General features: G+C 39.8%; 1 protein-coding gene across 1 annotated transcript in view; it reads right to left on the bottom strand.

Moving 5' to 3' along the window:
• CUBN (cubilin) overlaps positions 1-24,491 on the bottom strand; it is a 142,328-nt gene that overhangs the window by 53,844 nt on the left and 63,993 nt on the right. The window contains exons 29-37 of the mRNA XM_030971133.1: positions 23,712-23,893; positions 17,203-17,377; positions 15,469-15,650; positions 10,088-10,244; positions 8,090-8,206; positions 5,722-5,835; positions 4,005-4,133; positions 3,589-3,721; positions 607-812 (exon numbers count right to left, since the gene is read on the bottom strand). Coding sequence (XP_030826993.1) covers positions 607-812; positions 3,589-3,721; positions 4,005-4,133; positions 5,722-5,835; positions 8,090-8,206; positions 10,088-10,244; positions 15,469-15,650; positions 17,203-17,377; positions 23,712-23,893 — 1,395 coding nt within the window. The remainder of the gene's footprint in view (positions 1-606; positions 813-3,588; positions 3,722-4,004; positions 4,134-5,721; positions 5,836-8,089; positions 8,207-10,087; positions 10,245-15,468; positions 15,651-17,202; positions 17,378-23,711; positions 23,894-24,491) is intronic.

Below are 24,491 nucleotides of genomic sequence, written 5' to 3'. Positions count from 1 at the left end.
TTTCCACCCAAAAGCATTAAAGAATTTTTTTGAAATGCCTGTGCACATTCTGGTGAAAAATGGTTCTGACTTCATTGAGGTCTGAACTATTGATAATTCATTTTGAAAAGGAGTTAAATCTCAAAAGAAGGGAAATTATTAGAAGTTTAGCTTGCATAATCAAAATGGCTGTGGATGTTTAGCTTCAGCAGTCTGTTCACGCAGCAAGTCAGACTGATGTTGGCAGTGGTCCATTGAAATTTTGGATCTATAAATTGGCATAATTTGCTTTTTTCTAATTCTGCTCCCTGGTTGATGGCATCTAGATCCAAACCAGAAGATGGACACTGTCACACGCAAAAAGCAAAACAGAAAGCTGAGAAAGAAATACTTTTTTCTTAATTTCCCAATTTCCTAATAAATATGATATACTTCTGGCATGTTTAAGAGCACTCCTTTACATTCAGTAGACATTTTACAAAATATTTTTAAAGTGAATTTACAAACCGTTTTGATATCAGGAAATATTTTCTAACAGACTTTAGAGGGCCAAACAGTCACTTTTTAGAATAATTTCAGAAGTACTATGAAAGAACAATAGTTTTCAATCAAATTACATCTACTTACAGTGAGAGAAGGTGGCCCTGAAGCCAACATCCGTGCCTGAACTGTCTGAGACAAATTTGACCCAGAGGATATGTCCAACAGTTGATGTATAATTGGAAGGGAAGGAGCTCCCACAGAACCGTCCTGTGAGCGTGCCTGTGTCACTCCCTTCCCGAATCTCCAGGTAGTCCTTGGTGCAGCCATCGCTATCCTCCAGCTGAAATGCTCTGTTTCAACAGCAGCAGAAGAGCATTAGCACACACAGGCCTGGCACATACTTCAGAATGTGGCCTGCCAGGCCATTAATCCCACTGTAGATGGTATCCTTCTGTAAGGCTTAGGAAAAGGGCAGCAACAAAACCCTCAGCACCTGCCAAGGCCACCAATACAGGGCACTCACTTTCCAGCCCCTTATTTTATAACAGAGCTTCAGTGTGCAGAGTTACACATTTTAAAGAGTTCTCAAATGCTTTTAAAATTACTCGGTTCTCCAAGGAAAACCATGAAACTCAGAAAGCCCTGAGATCTAATCCAGATTTTTAATGTAAATCCAGCGAGTGTCGAGCGCAGAGAATATTTTAGCCCCTTCAAATGTCTATTATTTCAGCACACTCTGCGGTGAGAAAACAATTACTGATTTAGTTGCAGTTAACATCTCAGAGGTGAGAAATCCCTTAGCAGTTCCTCCAGAATTATAAAATATTACTGTTCCTCTGGCCTCTGACTTTTACGTATCTGGGTGTGCAAAATAATAACAAGGATTGTTATCAATTCCTCTAAAGTAGTTTTACCCTAGAAAAGGAATGAGATATAGTAATTAAATTATAAATTCTTAATTATTACACCAAGCTGAATGATAAATATATTCTAAAAATCATCTGTTATTTTAAGTGAATTGCTTTTATACAAACCAACATGGTTTTCAGAAGCAGGCTATGAATATATAGCAAAGATTCCAGAGAGTGCCTCTAATAACCAATGCCTTAAATATTCATGCTTTCTGATACTCTGGTAACAACTTCTCCCTTTCAGATTTGAATATAGCCATATGTGTTCAGCATATCATGCTGTGAAATGGTTCCAACCACTCATCTGGATATATTTCAGAACAATTTAAAGCTAGCCCTCACATTGCAAGACAGACATTGAAGAAAATTAATGCCTCATGCCAAAAAAACTTTATAACCCCCTAACACTAAATTAAATTAAAAAATAGTGCTTTCTAACACAATTACTCAATAATTTCCAGTATTTTCAGCTTGCCTTTCAGCTATTTGTAACTGAAGAACAAGAATTGACATCTACTCAGTGTCAGTTTATATAAGGGAATGTATGTTCCACTGAAAGTTTCTGCTTCACAGTGGAATTTTGGGTTGTTTCTGAAAAGTTACTGCTTATTTTGTGACATTTTGAAAAATGCTCTCAGGCTTTTGGAAAACATTTTGGAAAATGTTTTCAAGCTGTAGTGCTTTTTCTCTGCTTCAGTGAGTAGTGGAGGAATAGAATGTCCTTTTTATTGCATTAGTGAATCAGCACATGCCTAACAAGTTGTGTTTTACGCAGCCAGTGTGTTACCAGAAAAATTTTCCTTTTGTTCTGATTAATTGCAAATTCAGGTTTCAGAGTTAGTTTTGTTTTCCTGCTCATTCTTCATAAGCTTTGCTGAAGGTCAGTGCTCCTTTCTTGGCAGCAGCCACTGTTTGATGCCCGGAAATGAGGAGGCTCAGAAATCTACCTCATGGGTAAAGAACAACCTAACAACCCTGGTAATGGACTCCACATAATTCTCCACATGACTTTCTTGTCAGAAGTGTTCAAAGGAAAGTTAGTTAACTAAAGGGAAAACAAAATTCTGTCACATATTCTTCTGATTCCTGTTGTAGCTTCTCTGCTTTAACTGTTGAAGAAATTTTGAAAAATCTAACATCAATTTTAGAATCTCAGAATAGAATCATAGAATGTTTTGTGTTGGAAGGGACCTTAAAGATCAAGTAGTTTCAAATCCTCTGCCATGGACAGGGACATCTTCCACTAGACCAGACTGCCCAGAACCCCATCCAATCTGGCCTTGAACACTGCCAGGTTTGGGGCACCCACAACTTCTCTGGACAGCCTGTTCCAGTGCCTCATCACACTCACAGTGAAGAATTTCTAACATCTAATCCAAACTTGTGCATTATCAGTTTGAAGCTATCGTCCCTTGTCCTGTCACTGCAGTTCCTCATGAAGAGTCCCTCTTCATCTTCCCTGTATGCCCTCTTCAGATACGGGAAGGTTGCTAAGAGGTCTCCACACAGCCTTCTCTGAATCCTCCCCTGACCTGCTGGCCACACTCCTTTGGATGCAGCCCAGGATTCCTTTGGCTTCCTGGGCTGTGAGTGCACACTGCTGGCTCATATTGAGTTTTTCAGCAACCATCACCCCCAAGTCCTTCTCTACAGGACAGTTCTTAATCCCTTCTCTGCCCAGGCTGTGGGCATATCTGGGATTGCCCTGACCCAGGTTTAGGATCTGGCACTTACTTTTGTTGAATTTCATGAGGTTTACCTTAGCCCACTTCATAAATGCGTCAAGACCCCTCCAGAGGTATAGCCCTACAATGTGTGGGATATCTAGGCCCTTTATAATTATCAGCTATATAACAAACACTAAAATGAATCTTTACATTGTAGGAATTTCCTTTGTAAAGAAAAGGTACAATGATGCTAAATTTCCTCTTCTTGTTTATCAGTGAGTAAGAACTGGCTTCTTCATCATCTCATGCTGCTCAAATAATAAACCACCTATTTATATAATGCTGAATATGCCTTAACAGAAGCAATGACTAAGAAAGGGAAACACTGATTGCAAGCTGCCACTAACCCCTGCTGTGTTCTCTTTCCAAGATACTCTAAAAATATGTTTCAGCTTTATCACTGGGTAATTACATTTCCTAACAAACACAGAGCATCCTTCCTTCAGGTCTGTTAAAGGCTGAATAATGACCCCTGGCAATGGATTTACATGAAGGACAGCTGGAGCCGGTTGCCAGGGGAGCTGAGGATTGTCCAGACACACTCGCTGTTGGGCGGATACGGCTCGGGATAGCCAGGGCTGTTGAAAGCTCCTCTGTCCATGTGGAAAGAACCCCCGCAGGCTGCAACAAGAAAGAGATAGCAGAGGTTTGGAAAGGATGGCATAAACAAAAAACCAACAAAAAAACTTGACAGAGACAGAGCACTTGCTAATCAAGAAAGCATTTCTCCTTGTCTCTTTGTTCTTTAGCTTGTTGATGGACTTGCTGAGACCTTGGCCAAAAAGAGGAAGGACAACAGGGGAGGTTCAAAAATTGAATGGCAGAGAGAAAAAAAGTTAAAGGATCTGTTCTTTTTCTTAAAAGTCAGTGGCATAAGGAAGTAGGACCTGTTGTATGGACTTACATGATGACGATGCAGCATAGGTGGCATGGAAGCCCCTGGCAGCAATATCGTTGTTGGAGATGAAATTCACCACCAAGGCATTACCAAAAGAAGTGATAGGATGTGGCATAGTAGTGCCACAGTAACGGCCTGAAAGAGAGCAGAGGGAAAATAATGAGTGTTCAGCATGTAGTTACTGCTCCTAATTTAACATTTGGAGTTAATGCCTGACAACAAGCAGGAGTAGTGCTTGCTGCTAAAAATTGCAGTTGTCAATTCAATCTACATAAAAAAGAAATACTCCATGACATTTGCCCAAAACTCAACTCTTGTGGCAATATTTTTTCAACAGGAAAAGGACCTCTGGCACTCCAGACACCCTGATCCCTGGCTATTCTGTCATTGAGTTCCCTCAATGAGAATGAAAAAAAATGAGGAATTACTGCCTAATTGGAAATAAACCCCAAGAAAATCTATCAGATATATCTGACAGTGGTTTATATTTCACTCAATTGATTTCTGATGTAAAAAAAAAAACCTGAAAAATAACAGACCATTTCTCCAGTAATGGATTGTAACATGGGGATTAGGAATATGAGTCATGATCTGTCAAAAAGGCATCTGCCAGTAAAAAGAAAGATAGCAGTATCATGGAATCATGGAATACTTTGGGTTGGAAGGAACCTTTAAAGATCATCTAGTCTAACCACCCTGCAATGAGCAGGGACATCTTCAACTAGATCTGGTAGCTCAGAACCTCATCCACCAAACCTTGAATGTTGCCAGGGCATCTACCAATTCTCTGGACAACTTGTTGCAGTATTTCACCACCCTCATTGTAAAAAATGTTTTCTTTATATCTAGAAAATAAATAAAAATTGAAATCTACTTTCTTTTAGCTTAAAACCATGACAATCTCAATATGCCTTTCTAAAAGGTTTTCCCCCATCTTTCTTATGTGTCCCCTTTAAGAACTAAAAAGTCCTTTTGGCAAGTGAAAGCCAAGGATACGAGACAAAAAATGAATTCTGCTCCTAGTTACAAACCATTTAAACTGACTGCAGCCCCACTCCCAACAAAGGAGCATGTACAAAAGTAGAGTAAGGGAGAACATAATAAGACAGGGATATTCTGAATTTTCCAGAAAGTAATTAGGGGCAGCCCTAGGGATACAAGGAGAGTTGGGACCACCCTGTGACCAGGGCTGGGAATCTTGCTGCTTCAGGCTGCTCCTGGCCCTTGAAGGGGATGGTACTGTCCAGAGAAGTCAGAAGAAAGTTATCAAAAACTCATGAAAGAGCAGAAGAATTAGGTATTCCATGGCTTGACAAAAAAACATTTTCTGCTCCCAGAAGTCTTCAGCTTCCTTACCTGTGTTTAGCATGGACTGTGCTTATTTGCTGTGCTTGTGACTTACGTGTTTGCACAGTTAAATGGAAATTCAGTTTAAACTGAATTGTTTGGTTCCCAATATTGTTCCACTGAGAAGGAAGGAAAAGGCAGCTGGAGTCAACACCAAACTGCAGGTTAGCAGGAGCAGAGTCAGAGCCTGGGAGAACTCTGCCATTCACACTGAAGACTTATTCTCCATTCTCAATTTCCTCTGGCCAGAGAGGCCAGGGAGATTCTGTTATCAAAGAAAATCCATGGAGCAGGAGACCATGAACAGAAAAGCTTCTCCTGCTTACCTTGGGTGTAGTTCTATATATATCAAATACACAAGGGAAAGGTACAATACCTTGAAGAGGAGCCTCATAGTTATTCCCATCCAAAATCTCCACAAAATCCGTTGTACAGTTTTGTCCATGTTTTTCAATATCAAAGTCAGTGAATGAAAGTGTGACATGGTTGACTGGCAAGAGCAAAGAGTAAAAATTTAGGAAGAACTTAGTCATTTCACAGAGAAATATTTACATATAAACAAATGTTCTTTTTTTCCTCTGAAGTCAATCAGTCCCCATAAAGCATATCTGAAGTAGGTTTTTTTCATTACATATTGAATGAATTTGATTTAAGTGCATTAACCTTTAGTGGAATGGTCCTGGTAAATCCCTTCAGTACCTTTCAGTGCTTTCTAGTTCAATCAACATTAGAAGGAGAGAATTTAGTACATACACACGGATCTAAGTGTCCTTGTTTCTGGACAACTTCATTATATATTGAAAAAAATAGCAAATAAAACATGGAAAATCTACAGACTTTCAGAAACAGAACTTATTTCTACACACCCATGACCTGCTGTCCCTTTGCAATCTATATCATAGATCTGGACAAATGTGCCCTGCTCCAGGCTTAGAAAGAGCAGCTTCTTTCATCATATTGCAACATTCCATATTCATCAATTGGCTTGGTCAAAGGATCATTAACTACCCTCAGCTGTGCTTGTACAAAATTGGATTTTCCATGCTCTTGGACTGCAGGCTATATCATGAAAAAGAGCATTTCTGATTCAGGGTATTTTTGATTCTCCTACTACTCTTGCTTGTCTAATATAAACAAAGGTGAAGTCACAGCTGGCAGAAGAGAGGCTGTCCTTGACACCAGTCTGGGACAGTAGTTATTACTGGCCTTAGGGCTCCATGCAGTTTGAGTAGATCAGAAAGAGTCTCATGATTTAGATGATAACTAAGTTTTCTCCCACACTGACCAAACTGAATTTGACACAAATATTTTGCTTCTCCCTGGGCCCCACTTAATTGGCTTGAAGAAGCTGAGATGACAGCCACGGAGCCCAGGCTGCATCCAGCAGGGTGCCCTGGCTGGCATTCAGCTGCATCCTTTGTGTCCCTCCTGCTTGGTCAATCACAGCTGTCAATGCAGGTCCTCAGGATACACAGCAAAAAAGAAAAACACAGTGGGTGGCCAGAGCAGGAGACTTGTTGGCCTTCCCAGTAAAAGCAGAGCAGGATCTCTGCTGTGGCCTGCCACTGGATAAATCTATCAGACATGGGTATGCAATGCAATGTATGCATGCTGTTTATTTATGCAATGCCATAAATGAATGGCATTACATACAGCGTAATGAAACCACTGCAGCTGCAACAGGAGGCATGGGGTGGTCCTGCTGGTAAGTGGAGGAAGTCACTGCTTCTCACACAGCATTTTTATGGTCTCTCATACTCATGTAATTCAGGAGACAGCAGTCATGTTCATTTCAATATGAATCATGGGAAAGTTTGTCTTTAAAAATAAACATTACACAGGTGATAAACTGCTCAGATGATGCCCTTTTCATGGATATCCTATTTGTATAAGTAACTATGCTTAAAAAAGGATTGCTTATCTCCTGATTTATGTTTTGGTATTTTCTTGGCAAATTGATATTTGTTTTATAAACTAGCAAAGTAAACTTATAAATATGATTGAAACATTCTAAGATTTTAACAACATCTAAATATAATATGTACAACTGAAGTAGAATAGTTGCTATTTTAAATTAGGATAGCAGGGCATTATTATGGGATTTAACACATACAAGTTATTTTTAGGAATTTTCTACAATTTAAAGGTAATAGAGGGTATTAAAAGTAGTAGCAGTATCTGATGGAAAATATCCAGTGTTTTATGATCAATCATAAATCTGTGTAAAATTATGGATAGCTGAGAGTGTATCTATGCACATAACAACAGCTTATTTATATATTTTTGTTTGTATTTGAAATTGAAATTTCTGTGTACCTTTTCTCATTATTCAATGTAATTTTTTTAATGTCAACAGCATAGTTTTCATGTAACACAACTCCACCTTGAAAACTCCAGACCAAATAAGTTCAGCTAAATACAAGTGCTTTAATTATACGTAAACCCTTAGATTTTCTCACAAATGAATCCAACTTCACATAGTATTTAACACCTCATTTATAATTTTAACACTTGGGTCACAGTAAATTGGCTAGGATGACAAAGTTGTGAATTGTTTTCCTCACTATGCACTTAATCTTTTACAGTGAAATCTGACTTGTGACAGACTGGGAGAGCCACACTCACAGCTACCAGGAAGCAGAACTTCCTAAAGAAATAAAGGAGGAATTTTGCATTGTTATTACAGAAAAGAAGACGAGGATGTTAGTCATCCCAACTAACTACAAAAGATGTTTTTTACTTACATGGTTCCTGAGCCTGAATAATCCAGCTGCAGTTCTGATTGTTTGGGTATTTGGCAGGATACAGAGGAGAGGAAATTGCTGCCCCAACTGAATCTGACTCTATGAAACTTCCACATGCTTTAGAATGAAACACAAAAACATAGTTACATATATAAATATTTATACATACAAATCACCTTGCTTAGATTCTGTAGTGAAAATGAATGCATAAAGTGTAACAAGGTACATCAGCTTGAAATGAGGATAAAATTTGCAATAGTACTTAATCAGAAGAAGAGATTTAAGGATTAGCTCCCAGCACTGGCTGCACTTTCCTGACCACATGCCATGCTGCACCCAACCGAGCTGGGTGATAGCTGGTTGCCTGTGAAATGAGTCTAGGTTCACTCTTAATTCTTCTCCAAGGAAAATCCATGAACCCTAATGAAACAAATTAAGGGCTATTTAAAGGAGGTACAGCTCCTTTAAAAAAGAGTACAATCTCTACGAGCGCATAAATATTGGTTTTCCAATTATACTGTGGGCCCTCAAGCAGCCACTTGCAAGAAGCCAAACTGACTTTAGACCTGATAGTTTTCATCTCTTCATAGCCCAGAAGAGACACCTTGGGGCCAAAATAACTTGGTTTAAGGGTAGTGCAAAATGCCCATTTCTCTGGCCATTTGTTTATGTTGGCAGCAAGGAAGAAAAAAATCATAAATAACTGTTCACAACTTTCCAGCACCCAAGGGTGGCCCCACATTGCATGGGCAGGATCCTCTTGGAGCTGTACCAGCAAAACTGCAATTGTGTGAGGTGTTGCACACATACTAGAGCTTGACTGACTGCAGAACTTTGGCTGACAGTGCTGAGTGCTGCCTTGCCCCATCTCTAAGCTCACTGGCTGCTCATAAACTGCCCAGGTCAGAGTTTAACACACACCTGCTGTAAACTGCAGGATGAGGAGCTGAGTACTGAAGAGTGAGGCTCATTTATTGTGCTGTGCTGCCTAAAATACCAAGCAAAAGATGGGACTTTGTTAAATGAGTTTTCTCAGGAAGAGGGAAGCTGGGTTGCTCACATCCTAGGCAGGGAGCACTCACTCACCAGACATGGTTTGTGAGTGGCAGTACTGAACCCAGTAAATGTGTTCTGAGAAAGCTGAACAGTTTAGGCTCTCACAGCTGTTGGCCAGAAATGCCTAATTAGGTATCTAACTAGTACCTGAGAAACTGGGGATTCTGAGGTTTTTGTTGATACAAGATCTTCCTTTTCTTTATAATTTGTCACAATATTTTCAAGAAAGAAGCATTTCTGGGAAAAGCAGTAATTAATAGTGAAAAGAATCCTGAGAGGAAAATTAGAGAAACTGATTTTCTCTGCAAAAATTAAATGTCTGTATCTTGGGGAAAAGCTGTTTTCCAAATTACTGAGAAAAAGTAAAAGCAAATCACCAGGTATCAAATAGTATGTAACTTCATGAAAAAAATTCTGCCCAGTTGGTGTCATTTTTCATTATAAAGGAAACCATGTAAAATACCAATTAGTCTGCCACAAATTGGATAGTTGATGTTTGGCAGGGTATGCAGGCCTGAATCCATGGACCTCATCAACAGCACCACAGAATTCTTTTCTAGCTTTTCAGATTCATGCGCATGGATGGCCATAAAAAATGTTATTTTGTCACCAGGTCTGTGGAAACTGCCAGTTGCACATTTTTCTCAGGACAGTTATGGACAGCTAACCCTCTAGGGAGGAAGAATAATAGTAGCTGATGTGTGCTAGATGCCTTGCCATAAAAAGTATGATTTCTTTTTTCCCAGCTGAAGAATCTAAGTTGATCCTTGGACTTCAAAGTCTTTTATCTATAATTTGGAAAAATTTGTTCTTGGTAAAGATACACACTGGTGTGCTGCATGGGTAGAAATGACACATTCCATTATCAGCTGTCCTAAAAGAGTGTGTCAGATACAAAGTAGTGATGAGATAAATGTGCATTAATGCAAATGATGCAATTACCCTCCGTGAAGCGAGCACTGAAGCCCCTGTGCTGGATGGTTGTATCAGAGTGCAGTCTGATGTACAGCAGGTTCCTGGAGGATGTGATGGGAGGAGGATGCTCTGTTCCACAGAGCCTTTTAAGAAGTGGTGCTTCATTGTTAGGACCATCAAATACCTGTTATGAAAATATCAAATGAAGTATTTGGTTTCAATGGGAGTATTGAGAAGACTTTAATTTCATTCCCTCTCTTATGTTTCATAAGATTTGATCATTATGTAGTCCTTCTATTGGCAGTGCAAACAAACTGTACATTGCCCATCTTAAGTGCTAATTTCAAAAAAATGCATATATTTCAGGTTGAAGCTACTGGGACCCTTGTAACTAAATGTAAACAAAATGCCCCAAGTCAACATCTTCTTTCATGTGCATTGGGTATTGAAGCAACACTCATTTAACAACCCAGATGTCCCCATATATTTGCTGTTTTCTGTTAATGGCCAACATGAGTTCCTGTGTAGCTTTCATTCAGTTAAACCCTACATTTTGTCTCAGTAAAGATTTCTAAACTGGCCCTAACATGCAACTGGTGCATCAGTGAGAGCTATGACTCTGGATAAAAGGTCACCAAGATTATGGCTTTTAGATCCAGCATCAAGGATCAGAGTTCTATATCTATGTTTTATAAAAACTTCAGAGTGCCAAATTACACACATATACATGAAGCACTATTTAAGCAGAGGGTAAAGAGAAGTTAAAAAAAAAAAAGGAGGAAGAAAGTGGATAGGTTTACAAAACTTCACTTTTCATCACTTTTCATTTTACCACAAAAGGCTTCCTTCTCTTTTTTCCCCCCTACAGCTGATAATTTTGTTTCCTTCCTGTTTCACAATCAGGAAGAGAAGGACAGAGAAGTTAAAACCAATGAGTTTATAATTTAAGCAACATCAAAATTTTGACAAGAGAAAGTACAGAGAGAGAAGAATGGCCACAATATCAGTCCCCCATTAATCATTCCTAGCACTCCAGCAGAAGTGATTTGTTACAGCTGTGTTGGGAGCCATGGGAGAGTCTCAGAAGTGCTGCCTTCAGCAGGGAGGAGCACTGGAGCTCCCAGCACAGTTGCATGACCACAGAGGAGGAGCCTTTGGGCTGCAACAGCAGTTGAATTCAGTTCCTGTTTCAGCATTAACATCCTGCCCTGCCATAGTCACATAGTTTAATATAATGGAGAAAAATATGAATTAAAATATGCATAGGAGCACCCAAAAATGCAGTCAGGAGGCTAAAAGCTATATAAAAGCTATACAAATGCCGTCAGATTAGAAGACATGTATTTTTTATTGAGAATATCTTCCTTTACTTCAAAGTGGCTCACATCCTAGCAAGTCTGTGCAAGGCAGCACCAATGAATTAGAAATTTTTAACTAGACTGTGTAACACAATGCAATGTTTCTGCCTCCAGTATTCAAAGGCTTTTGAACACACTAGTGAAAAAACCCAAAAAAACAGCAGCTGAGAGAAAGATGACCTGTCTCAAATAAACCTCAGATCTAAGAAACAAGGGACAAAACTCCTGCTTAATCCCCTGACATACCCTACATAGTCAATGCTGTACTCATGAATTAAACATTTGCCTGTGATTCTGTGAACACTGGCTAGCTGTGTGGGATCTGGTGATGGAGCATTAAGTCTGCAACGCCTGTTAAAATGAGTACCTGGTAAAGACACCCAAAAACATCCATCCATTCAACCTTTTCTTCTCTTTTGGCAGCCTGCCACAATCACCCTCGAATACACAGTGTGCAGTGTTTATTCTTCCCCTGCACATATATTCTGTGTATAAATCAGACGGCCTGGAGTTAAAAACCACAAACCATGGAATGTAGGGGGAAAAAATAACCCTTAGGAATTAAGGCAGTGTCTTTCCTTAGACAGTAGTGAGAGGATTTTATCTGAGAAGAAGCATTGCATTGACAGGGCATAGAAAGAGGGCCTGACTGCTCCTGGTAAAATGCTGGCTTTGATCTGCGTGCCTCTTTCCAGCTGAGGATACAACCAGGAGGATTTCAGGCTTGCAGTTAGATCAGAAACCACAATATTCACACACTAGCTCGGGAAAGAGTTGAGTTTCTGCAGTTTCTTAAAGTCATTTTAAAAGCATTTGAGAAATGCATTTTTGTGGCTGCAGGGCTAAGGAAAACCAATGCATCTGCTCTCTTAAAAGCCAAGTTTTCAGTTGCATTGTGCATAGCAGCAATTCCCTTTCCACAGTGAACATAAATGAGTGACTCATTGCCTTCTTCTTCAAATGTGTCCTGAACTTTGCACAAACACATGACAAAAAGATGTCAATTTTTGTCTTCTGAGCCAAAAAAACTCCATATATTTCTAACTGTTCTCCCTTGAAAGATTCTCTTTGCCAGCACCTGGAATAAATGAAGTCGTACCTCCTCTCTATATCCCAGAAGCTCACATTTCTATATTCCTGTGTTTTACTTGTTATACAGCAACATGAAGGAAAAAAAGCATTTATCTAATCAAGCTCACTGGACAGAATAAGCTAATTCTCACTCCCCTTTTCAGGACCTTGTGCTACAAGCATTGCCTTCTGAGCCAGGTTCTCCTCCCGTCTCCAAATACTTGAAACTTGCTGACCTGAGCTCCTGGCATAGCATCAGATACATTATTGGTTAAACACTGCCCAAAAATGCAGCAATTGGTACATTCACAATTTCTTTCCATCTATTTTCCTTCAAAAAAACAAATTTTTTGTGAGTCACAAAAAAATTTTTGTGAGTCACTCTCCCGACAGAAGAACACAGGGGTGGGTACACAGGGAGGAATTGAAAATTTACTCAAGTATGGTGACAATGACGAAAAAACTCTTCTCAAAGATCTTATGCTTTCTACATAATATAACTGAGTTATACTTGAGATTAGAGAAAGGCTATACGCCCCCATTTAACAGACGAAGAGATGGTCATCTGTTCTGAGAAAAAATAAGAAAGAAAACTGAGGTGCAGAAGCAGAGGACTCAACTAAATTTAGAAAACTAAACACTTGAAATATGTGCTCTCTGCACTCCCTCCATTGGCTCTAGGGGGAGCTCAGGGCAGTTATCCCATGATTTACCATCACAGGCTCAGAATACATTTGGTTGAACCTAGATCTGTGCCCAGGTTCACATCTGAAATCACTGAGCTGAACAGAAAAATGCACCAGGATTTATGGAGTTGCAGCACAGCCAAGAAGCAGCAGGTACAAGTATTTTCCCTCCTCCTACTTTGCTGACATAACACACGTGCAATGGAAAACCTTAGAGGAAAAATGTTTTCATGTGTTCCCCATAGAAAGGAATTTATGGGAGAAATATTTGGAAAAAAAAGCAACTTGAGTCATAATGCAGGGAAAAATGAGTGGATTTAGAGGGGGGAGGGTGAAGGAAAAGACCATTGGTGCACTCGAGGGTGGAGGGAAGCCCAAGAGATCTCACAGAGCAACTAAAATCCCTACAGATAAGTAAAAATTCAAGAAACAGAAAAGGGTGGAACCTCTGTGCTACTCATACATGGTAGTTGTTCCTATATTAGGGAGAGAAAAACAACCCACCTGCTTCCTTAGCTGCCTGTATTTTCCATTTCCACAGCTTTTGGAATGCAATTCCTAAACCATTCACAGTCAGACACCTACTTATATTTTCCAGGCACTCTCTGTCCCCTCACTCTGCTCTCCTACGTGTGAGGCATATAGCAAGTCTCGAAACAAGGTGAACACAAATCGCATCTAGGTGCTGGTAACAAGTGATTCTCCTATTATTGGCATGCCAGGAGTGAAAGAAACCTCATTTACTCCTTTCTTGCCCTGCTGGTTCCCTTGCATGAGCGCTGAAAAACTCTACCTCCTACACCAAGGCTTCAGATCCCTTTATTATCTCTTGGCTTCAAACCAGCATTCCCCCTCATCAATTTTCAAACCACACTCTATTTTGTGGGCAGTGATTGAAGTCTGCATCAAATTGGACTCTCCAGTTGTGTTTGGACAGTTGGGGATAATGGGCAACTCCCTTCTTCAGCACCCCCAAAAAAACCAAAAAGCAGAAGCAAACGACAGATACTCCAATAGCCTTGGAGGACAAGGGGTGTCACTGCACATGGTCTGCAGACTCTGTTCACACAAAGAGCTCTGGCACAGACATCTCTGGCCACTGAGGGAATGACTCTTTTCAGTGATTCAAAACTCAGTGATGCAAAACAGTCAATGATTCAAAACAGTCCTATCCAGCCTGTAAAGATAATGGGAGATTTCTGCTGGTAGCTGCAAGGAGCTCATGGAACTGAATACTCCACAAAGTGTAAAGATTTGTGCAAGCATCCATCGGCATCAGGTCTAGAAGAGAAACTGGTATATCAGGCCTTTTCAGGCTTTAGCCCTTAATTTGTGAATGGTTTGTTTGCATTAATACAAATACAACCATCTTAGATAGCCTGTGTTTCTATCAGGCACTTTGACTTTCTGACTTTCTACTCCTGTGTCACAGCACAGAAGAACTGAAAGCTCCTTTCCAAAGGTTCCCTGACGTAGTTTATAATTTAAATAAAAAGACATAGCCATATTTCCTTATGCCTCATAACCAGGAGGAAAAAAAAAAAGGAACAGTCATTGTACAAAGACGCTTTGTGGGCAAATGAAATCTTCAGTTGTGCTCAGCAAAATGGGGACACATTTCCTTTTTTTCTAGTTCAGTACAAAAAAGCTTTACGAGGCAATGTTGTTAAACTGATGCTGTTTTCAAAAGAGTCTCAGCTCCTGCCAAATTGAGTTCTTTGTGAATGACAGTTTATCAAGGAGAGGAAAGCTGGATTTTGGGCTACAGTCACTGTGCTTTATCTGCCTAGTACTGATCACACATGCCTTTGTACTGAGTGAAGTGCAATCTGACATCGAGGGCCAGGATTTCATGTCCCTGCTCCCAAAAGGCCAAGAGGAGACTTGGAGAGTTTTTCGTTGCTGTGCACTGATTGAGCAGCAATTTGAGTTTCTGTGACAACAAAAGTTCCCAAACCAGCAGCAATGGGAAGCTTTAAAGAGAGCAGTGGGTCTAATGAAGCAATTAAACAGACAGCTGCAGAGCACCTGAATAAACAGTGCATACATAAAGAAAATCAGCCAGTAACAATTCCCTCTGGATGCAGACTCCCTCTCTCCTGAGTTTGTAGCAGAGTTTGGGCAATCTGCTATATATGTCAGCAGTTCATCCTATGGCTTGGAGCAAGCTGTGGCAAAATGCACTGTAAATAGGAAAGGGTGTCATCATAACAGTTATCTGTGTATGAGGTTATTTTGCATGCATTTCACCAGACTAATCAAGGAAACCTTTGAAATTTCTTTTGTTACTTACTTCAACATTGTCGTAGTTACATGAGTGGTGATTTTCAATGTCAAAATCCGTGAAATTCAATAGGACTCTGTGGCTTTGGTCAACTTGGATAACCCAAGAGCAATCAGTGTTGTTATTATAAGGTTGAGGATAGTTTGGAGAATGGATTTCCCCGCTGTTAGCTTGGAAAATACCACCACAGCCTGAAAAAGACACAATCAGTTTTAATCACAAGCTCTTTTCTTTCATACTTAGTGAGAATCCAGCTCTATTTTTAAACTGTGGACACCTCCTTTTTTTATATTTCCTACATTAAGCGTTTGTAAGATGAGTGCTACAACAGTTGAAGTGTGCAACAAAATCAATGGAAATTTCTTTTAGGAAAGTATAAAATTATCATTATACTAGAATATGTGACAACACTGCTCAGAGTAATGTAGCCCCAAACTGGCTGAAGCATTAGTGCTGGTATTCTTCTATCCTAGATACTGTAAAATCAATCCAAAATACTGTTCATAGGAATGCCAGAGACCTGGCATACTGAGAAAGCAATAACTAGGCCTAGCTGAGCTTAGGGTGAGAAAATTACTCATTTACTGAGAGAGCTGGGAGCTCCTCATTGCTCATGAGCAGTGCAACAATTGCACACCTCACATTTTTACTTCTCTACCCATGAAGTTGAGGGCTTCCCGAGGACTCCACCCTCAGGTACTTCTGGTCAGAACAGATCATGTGCTCATGAATATCTAAATAGCCCGGAGTGATGAATTCTGTGTGGGAAGTACGAGGGATTTCAACAGGACTTACACGAACAGAGTTTTACATCTTAAAAAGAGACGGAGGAGGGAAAAAGAAATGCAAGGATAAAAAAACTATACTGTTATTTTATTCTGGTGAGTGGGTATTTTAGAGGCTAGAGGGGGTTGGAGTACAGCAGGCAAGACATTGTAAAGGGATAAGAAAGCTTCAGGGGGCCTAAGTAGAAAAAATAGGCCGCCAGATCTCAAAAGGGGATTAATTCAAAGGACTAGACTTCTTTTATTAAGAAAAAAATCTTGTGCCTTTCTCATAAAACTTCTGCAAGAGGAGAAGTACAAACCTTGACAAACTAATGAATCAGTGTGCTTAATAAAGCAAAACTGCAAGAATTAAAATTTGCCTCTCATCACTTTTCATAGCAATTATTTTCCAATAATTGGCCTTTTTATTAGAACTCCCATGTAGAGATGTGGTTGAGTCTTTTAAGCATATCTCTTTTAGTGATTACCAGTAAGGCTATGAACAAAAAATCACATTGGGGGATGGATAAACCTTATAGAGATCAAGTATTTACTAATCACTCCAAATATTTTTGGGGTCCAGTCTACTGAGTTCTTCAAGCTAGTGTTCTCAGCTATTTTTCAGTTTACCATTTAAAACCAACAGCACCATTCGGTGACTAAAAGACTCTGTATGGGTAAGTGGGTGGAAAGAAGTGGTAGCATGCAAAATCATTTGCTCATTGCAGGAATGTCTTCATTAATTACGTAGAGAAGAAACAGGAAAAAAGTACATTAATAGGCCTAGATTTCAGATAATTAGACAATTTTTAACTCTTTGTGTTTTCCAGCATCTCTTAGTGTAACCAAATTCAGTATCACCCAAATTCTCCTTCAGCTTTCAGTCCTCTGCTGGTTGATTACTTTGAATGCTGCGTGGCTGATTCTCAATTCTTAGGCTTCCTGAATTTCTCCTGGTATTAATCAGTATACTCACCACCTGGAATTTCTTGCCAGGAGGCATTAAAACCTTTCCCTGTGTCTGCTGCATCTGTCTCGAAACGGACAACGGCTGAATTGCCAGTGGTGGAGATTCGCAGTGGGTTCTGTGCTGATCTTGAGACACACAGCTGGGCTAGCCTAGGAGAGAGGAAATCTGGGCCTCCAAAGACCTAGAAGTGGGAGAAATATTGTCAAAGTTTTCCCAAGAGAGTATCTGTCACACAGAATACATGAGAACTGTTTAATTTTTAGGAGGAAAAAAAAACCCATCTATAAGTATTGAAAATGATTCAACATTTTAAAATATAAAGCAGCTAATAGAGTCTTTTTCTCTGCAGACTTTGTTGGCACCTGAACCACCTGTAGAAACCAAGTTTAAAATTCTAGGTGATTTGAGAACAGCCTTGCATTAAATTGAATTTTCTGTTTGGGGAGTTGGCCAGATTCTTTTTCCCTTTCCCTCCAGAATTACCACCTTGTTTCTCTGGACATATAAATCCAGATTTTTTTTTTTTTTTCATCCTTGTGTAAAAAGAACTGGCTTCATTTTGCAGGAACCTGTGCTGATGATTTGCACCACTGATATCTAGATGCATAGTTAAAGACGATTTTTAAATTGGGGACAGATTTCATAATTCTTTCTGCTAAAACAAAAAGCTTTGCAACTTTATTTTCTTCAAGGGCAGCATAAATATCCAAAATACTGGATTTGGGTCAAGTAAGCTACCTGATGTCTTATGCTGCATAATGTTAATAATGTCCTTTGGAAACAAGGATATATAGCATACATATTTGCCACAAATGACAGGTTTTGGCTTTTAAGAGTAATTGTTTCCTACTCAGCAGAATGTGCCTCAGGCAGTCATAAACCAGAGAACCACCACTCCCTCAAGCACCACAGCAGTACGATGTACTTACAATGCATTTTTAAACCAAGTGCAGTGAATTATGTGGCAGTGTGAAGCCTTGTTAACCCTGCTTGTTTTCCAGAAAGGATGTAGGATTTTAGTTTGAACCCATTTGTAACTGGTGGAACAGCTCACCTTCCCCAGTCTTCCCTCTCAAAGCTGAAGAAAACACACATGCTCAGGGCAATTTCCAATTGACATGTGATTTTGGTGCCTAGAGCCCACAGTTATTGGATTTTCTTGGCTGCCTGCATGCTAATGAAATGGCACCCGATACTGACAGTCTGCCACCTCCACTGTATGTGCCTGGCAGGACTGCAGCTGCAAACGTCAGCTTGGCAGTAACCTTGGATGTGAAAACTATAAAAGAGATACACCAAATAAAGAATGTGCTGCTGTCTTTCAGCAACCAAACAATTAACAGAAAGATTCTAATTCTATAAGTACGCTTATTATTATGCATAAATCCCAAAATTAAACTAGATAATATCAAGTTCTAACAACAAAAAAACCCCAACAACCACAAAACAACAACAAAAAGAAACAAACAAAAAAAAACCCAAAAGCAGAGAATAGGAATATAAGGCAACAAATCCCACCAGAATTTTCCAACAGTAGCACCTCAAGTCCACTCCAAAAATTAATAGTTTGGTAAGCATCAAAAAAGTTAAAAGAAACAGTCTATGCATCTTTCTCAGAAAGCAGCAGTACTGTTAGAAACAGCTTTATATGTGTCTTTTTTTCCTATGATCACTTCAAGATGAGGGGAAATTCAATATTTTAATAAGCTTCGTGAGACACTGTGAAACCCCAGAAGCAGCTTGGGTTCTGTCCAAGCAAAATATCTGAGCAAGTCTAACAAAGAGCTGAGCTAGTCCCCTCACATTCAGGGCTAAGTGTACTGCATTGTTACATAATTTGATTAATTGTGTGCTCACTAACTACTCAGAGGGCCTGACACTGCTCTGATGTTAGAGATATAAGAGAAATAATTTGGTTTTAACTGGGAAAAAAAAAATCAGTGACTCCAGGTTAACATGAGACCTCAGGAACTGAGGGTTGCATCCGCAGAAGAAATAAGGAATGAATTTTTCTATAAACATCATAGACAGTTAGATGTTCAAAAGACAGTATTTTGCTTTGGTGGCTGATAACACAGGCTTAATAGCTTAAACATTTTTATTTTGACTGAGACAGCACTTTTTTGCATTCTGCAGGGAGGCTGCATGACTTGAATGGATAATGGCTCCTCTGCCCAATCGATCGTCTCAAGGCATTCAAAAGAAGTCAGTATGGATGAAATCACAGCTCAGATTCAGAATCTGTAATGAAGCTGTCAGGGTCTGGGGAAGAAGCCTGTTTGTCCGCTGGAAGCTCAGTGTCTTCAGAAAAATCTTACTGCTTGGCTGCCTGTGAGGCCCAGTGACTGCTGCATTTGTCAGAAGTCTGTTCAAATATGAATTTTAAAATGTGTTTGTGGTACATTCCCTGAGTCAGAGCCACAGCATGAGATCTAGCAGGAACACATGCTCTTAATCATCTAAAGCAGCCTAGGGAAGCTATGTGGCAGAGGAAACAGCAGGAGTTTCTAATATGCATCTAAGATGTCTCATGGACCAGCCCTCTCACATCATCCCTGGTGCTCCCTGGGGCTGTCTGCCCCTGGGCAAGGGAACCAAACCCAGCTCTGACATAAACCCTGCTGATTTCTGCAGCATCCCCCCAGAAATTAACTTGTCCCAAGCTGAACACTTCAAATTGACCTATTGGGAAAGAATTAAGGATGGGGGAGAAATACTGATGGAAATCTGAAGCTTGTGGGTCTCCTTTACATTGTTAATTGTTCAGCAACACCTTCTGCACAGTTTCAAAATAAAAAGCAGTCAGAGGCATACTCCTTATAGTTATGAGTGTATTTTATTTTCTCTTTTAGGCCAGTTCAATTAATCAGATGCTTTCATAAAGGCTGGAATAAAAGCAAGTTTGAGTGTTTCCATGACAAAAAACAATAAAATATTATATTTGGCTACAAAGAGAAAAACCAATAGTTACCACATGAAAAAAAAAGAGGGAAAAGAGAATGGATGGAAAGAATGAATTCAAGGGTGTGGTTCATAAAGAATGATAGGATATCTGAGCTGAAAAAAAATAAATAAACATCTAGTCTGACCAGAGTATCTGATCCCAAGATAAAGTGGTATTGGATCTCATAGCAGGGCTGCAGGACACTGCCATAAGGCCCATGGTTTTGACCTGTTCTTATCATTTGCTTCTGCCCTGTTAGCTCCATTTAATGTTAACAGTCAGCATTCCAGAGTTATGAGCAACAGAAAGCTGTTTTTATGCAGTTGGTCACCCTCATGACACAGATTTTCTGGGAATAACACTGATCCCTGCCCAGATATAACTTCCAGCAAAGAGAGAGCCTGGCTTTGACAGAGAAATAAGAATTGTGGTAATACCTAATGTTTTCTTCTATTTAAATGAGAAGACCAGAACATCTGACTTGGAAGTGAAATAGATTGACAGTCTTCCTTCCTTTTCTGCTCAGGGCTGCATATTGCTGAGGCAGAATATATTTATAGTTTGTAAAAATCTGGTCCATGCTAAAGAAGAAGATGTCATCATTTATGTGTCATAATTTATTCAAAGCAGGCATGATAATTTTCCTCTATGAATGTAATTTCAATAGATGCCATTTAAAACTATTTAAATTATTTCATTGTGTCCAAAATAATGTCTTCTATTTCCATGAAACATTTTTAGAAAATAGCTTTAAGAACAATTTAAATTTGCTTTTTGGATATTTATAAAAGGAATGTAATTTCAAGGGGAAGAAAAAAAGACAGACTGCAACAGTGCCATAAAAGAAACAGGGAAAAAAGATTAAAGGAGAATGTATCAAACACTTGAAACATGGGGATAACCTGAGGATTTCACATTAAAAAAAATAATGTAACTATTATTGCATGGTTTTGGTGAAACATATGGCAGTCCTGGGATACTGACAGGGAAATGACAGCTTGTTTTCCATTGTCAAAGGAAAGGGAAGGGAGATGCTGCCTTTTACAAGAACACGGATGCTTCAGACAAATGTGCAAGGGTGAAATATTCAAGAAACCATGGTATAAAAATGAACTTAGCAACAAAGATGTTGCAATCAGAAATATCTCTTAGAATTTTCCTAAATTCACTGCCAGGTCATAGGGATGAGGGTGTTCCTAAGCAAAAGTTAAATGCATCCAGGAGAGCAAGTTTTGTGATTGCTGGGAAATATTCATTACAGGACATCTTATTTTAGGTACCAGAGTGAATGGGACATGGAGGGACAGCAGAGTGCAAACCTACTTTAGTACTGATTTTGACTTCCCATTAAAACTGGAAAATTGTTTGATGTCAAAGAAAGCAGGAAGCAGTAGAACTTACTACTCAGAGATAAGGAAAATGTGAAATCAGAAGAATAACTATGAGAAAAATTAGACTTCAAACCCCAAAGATACTTAGACAGGATACTTTTGGGAAGATAATGTGAGAGTGAAAGACCCTTGGAACCTTAGTGATCACTGAAACACACAGTATCAAAAGCACACCAGTGGCCTTTTTTTTTAACACTCTGCAAACTTAAATGTGTGTGTGGTTTTCTGCTTGGACATACATAGAAACCACAGGAAAGAAGGTGGCAAGATAAAGCAGCTTCTGAAAATGGCTAGCCATGTTCTTTTTTTCCCCCACTAAATCTGAGTCATCCTTTGTTCTGCTCAGACTGTCAATCATGGTATGAATGAATTTTATAACAAAAGCAAGAAAATATGTATGTGGCAAGGTGCATGAAGCTCCACTGTGTGCCTGCAGCTTGGCAGGGGAAGCTCTATGCTGCCACACAAGATCTTTGATCATGCACTAAGACATGAACCAATTTTCCCCTCTAAGTTGATTTATGTTAGATTATCTGCCAGCAGATCAGAGTCAGGTGTTGGGAACTGGATGAACCAAGATCAGGAGACAAGTAACTCAAAGCATGCCAGTTCTGAGGGCAGGAGGCAGGGGAGTTCAAGCAGCAGGGTGAGCATCTGTGCAGATGAATCAGTATGGTTGGAATGAAGCAAAACATAGCAACTAAGCTGCAAAAGGCAAAAAAGGGAAACCCGAAACCTAAGGTGAATACCTTGCTCAGGAACACAGAGCAGCAAACTGCAGGGTCCTGTTAAATGGTGTCTTTAAGCAGTTGGTGTCTGGCAATCCACTCAATTGGTTTTAGCCCAGCTACCTTCCCAGTCAAAAAGTTCCCAAACAAATGGTTGCCAGCCATCTGTACTCTTGCTGGATCATGGTAGCTCCTGAGCAACCATCTGCAGATGTAGGCATTGTCCTTGGACTATTCAAGAATTGGTCATCACAGCAAATTTAGATTTGGAGGCTGTTTAATGGATTCCTCTGGGCAACAGAGGCAAAATGGAAGTTTATAGGCAGATTGCCTTCTATCTGGTAATTGTGGGCACAAAGAACAATGAAGATGCAATATAGCAGACTTCATCAACAGCCAAACCAGCCAGCACAGGTACACCTACTCAGTCTCTGGTGTCAGCAATGTGACACACAGGTGTTCTTGCCAATGCTACTGCAGAAGTCAGAATGTGGGAGTGGGAAGCAGAGCACAAGTGTGGGTGCTGGACAGACAGGTGTCTAACTGTATGCTGTATCACATCACCCAGAAGAGGAGAAGAAAGGCTGCAGCAGAGTGGTACAAGTTCTCTTAATCAGTCTTTTGCATTCATTACAAAAACATTGAAAAGTCACCCATGTATCAACACTGACAAAAAGTCACAGCAAGTGTACCTCCATTGGTGATCTCTAGTGAGAGCAGTTTAGAAAGTCTGTAACTCTAAAGTTCTTCCTGAAATTATTTCCTATCCCTTCTTCCTGTACTGGAAGTCTGTTCAACTCTGTTAGCTGAGATTGGTCACCTGGTTGCTTACCAACATGAGTGAAAAGATGTCATATATAACAGGGTCATCCAGTCTTATGGGTTTCTTCAAGGAGGTCAGAACATCCTTAGAGAGGCCCCTTTTCTCCTTTTTCCACCACCCTAAGGTGACTAGGATACTGCCTCTTTTTTTTTTTTTTTGAGTGCAAAGATTCTTCACAATTTTCATCACTCAGGGTTTTAAATCTCCCCACATCCTTGGAAGGCCCTATGCAAGATCTCACCTGAGTTATCCCCTGCAGTGATCCATCATCTTCCTTTGCATCAGGAAATTATCTTCATGGTACAGCATCCTACACTTAGTTCTTTATAAAAGGTGGAGTTTTTAAGACTTTTAAGTTTTTCAAAGGAATTTTGTCTTTTGTTAAGAAGCATACAGTGCATAACATCATAATTAATTAAGGTATACAGTCACCAAAGATATGAAAGCAAAAAGTAATAAGAACATTGTGGCTTCTGTGACAATACCTGTTGAACATAACTGTAGCCTCAGCAGAAACAGGAAATTGTGGTAGAATTGTTTGTTCTGCATCTGCAGTTCTTGGGATTATCTGTTCCAGACAGAAATTAATATAACTTGTGCATTTTAGAGGAGTAAATAAATGCTCTTACCTCCAAAACATCATAGCTGCAGTTTGGGTGATACTCAATGTCGAATTCCTGAATGGTGAGTTGAATGCTGCTGCCAGGCGCTGTGTGGATGTACCAGATGCATTCCCTATTGCTTGGGTATCTGTGGGGGTAGCCAGGGCTGTGAAATGAACCAGAAGGGCCAGAGAGCTCTTCTCCACAACCTGACAACAAAGCAAAGCAGCCTGGTGAGGAGGTCTGGAAAAACTCCCTGACAGCTCTGATAAGGACAGGCAGTGGCACCCATTTCATTGACAAATGTGTACTCTGGGCTGGAAGGTCTGCTCTGCTACAGGGAACCCAGGAAGAGAATGGCAGGCTGGAGCAGCTTGCACTGCCTGTGCAGGCAGTACTTCACCTCCTGTTTTGGTACATTTTGTACCAAACCTCAGCATCTGCTCTGACTGCTGAGACACAGAGAAAAAAAGTGGATTTTTTTTATTGGCTTCTAACTTTATCAGTTCAAGAAAGCTAAATCAGATCCATTCTCAGCTCTTACTAACTTCAAATAATCAAGCCAAGTTGTCACAGGGAGGTCCTTCTATTGTAAAAATGCCATTTCCCACTGCTTTAGAAATCATAAAATTAAAGACAATGCAATTTGCCTCAGCCTACTGAGCATGATTACAAGCTGCCAGATCACAGTGGATAAACCAACTTTCTGACACTTGGTGTGTTTAATGTTCTTTTCTTTATTCAATTGTAACAGTGCAATTGTAAAACAAGCTGTGTTTGAAAGGTTATGTATTTTTTTTTCAGATA

The sequence above is a fragment of the Camarhynchus parvulus genome, chromosome 2 (genome assembly GCF_901933205.1).
Source record: "Camarhynchus parvulus chromosome 2, STF_HiC, whole genome shotgun sequence".
In the NCBI taxonomy this organism is placed as follows: domain Eukaryota; kingdom Metazoa; phylum Chordata; class Aves; order Passeriformes; family Thraupidae; genus Camarhynchus; species Camarhynchus parvulus.
Note: the sequence above shows the minus strand (reverse complement) of the source record. Positions and strands in the feature narration are given on the sequence as shown.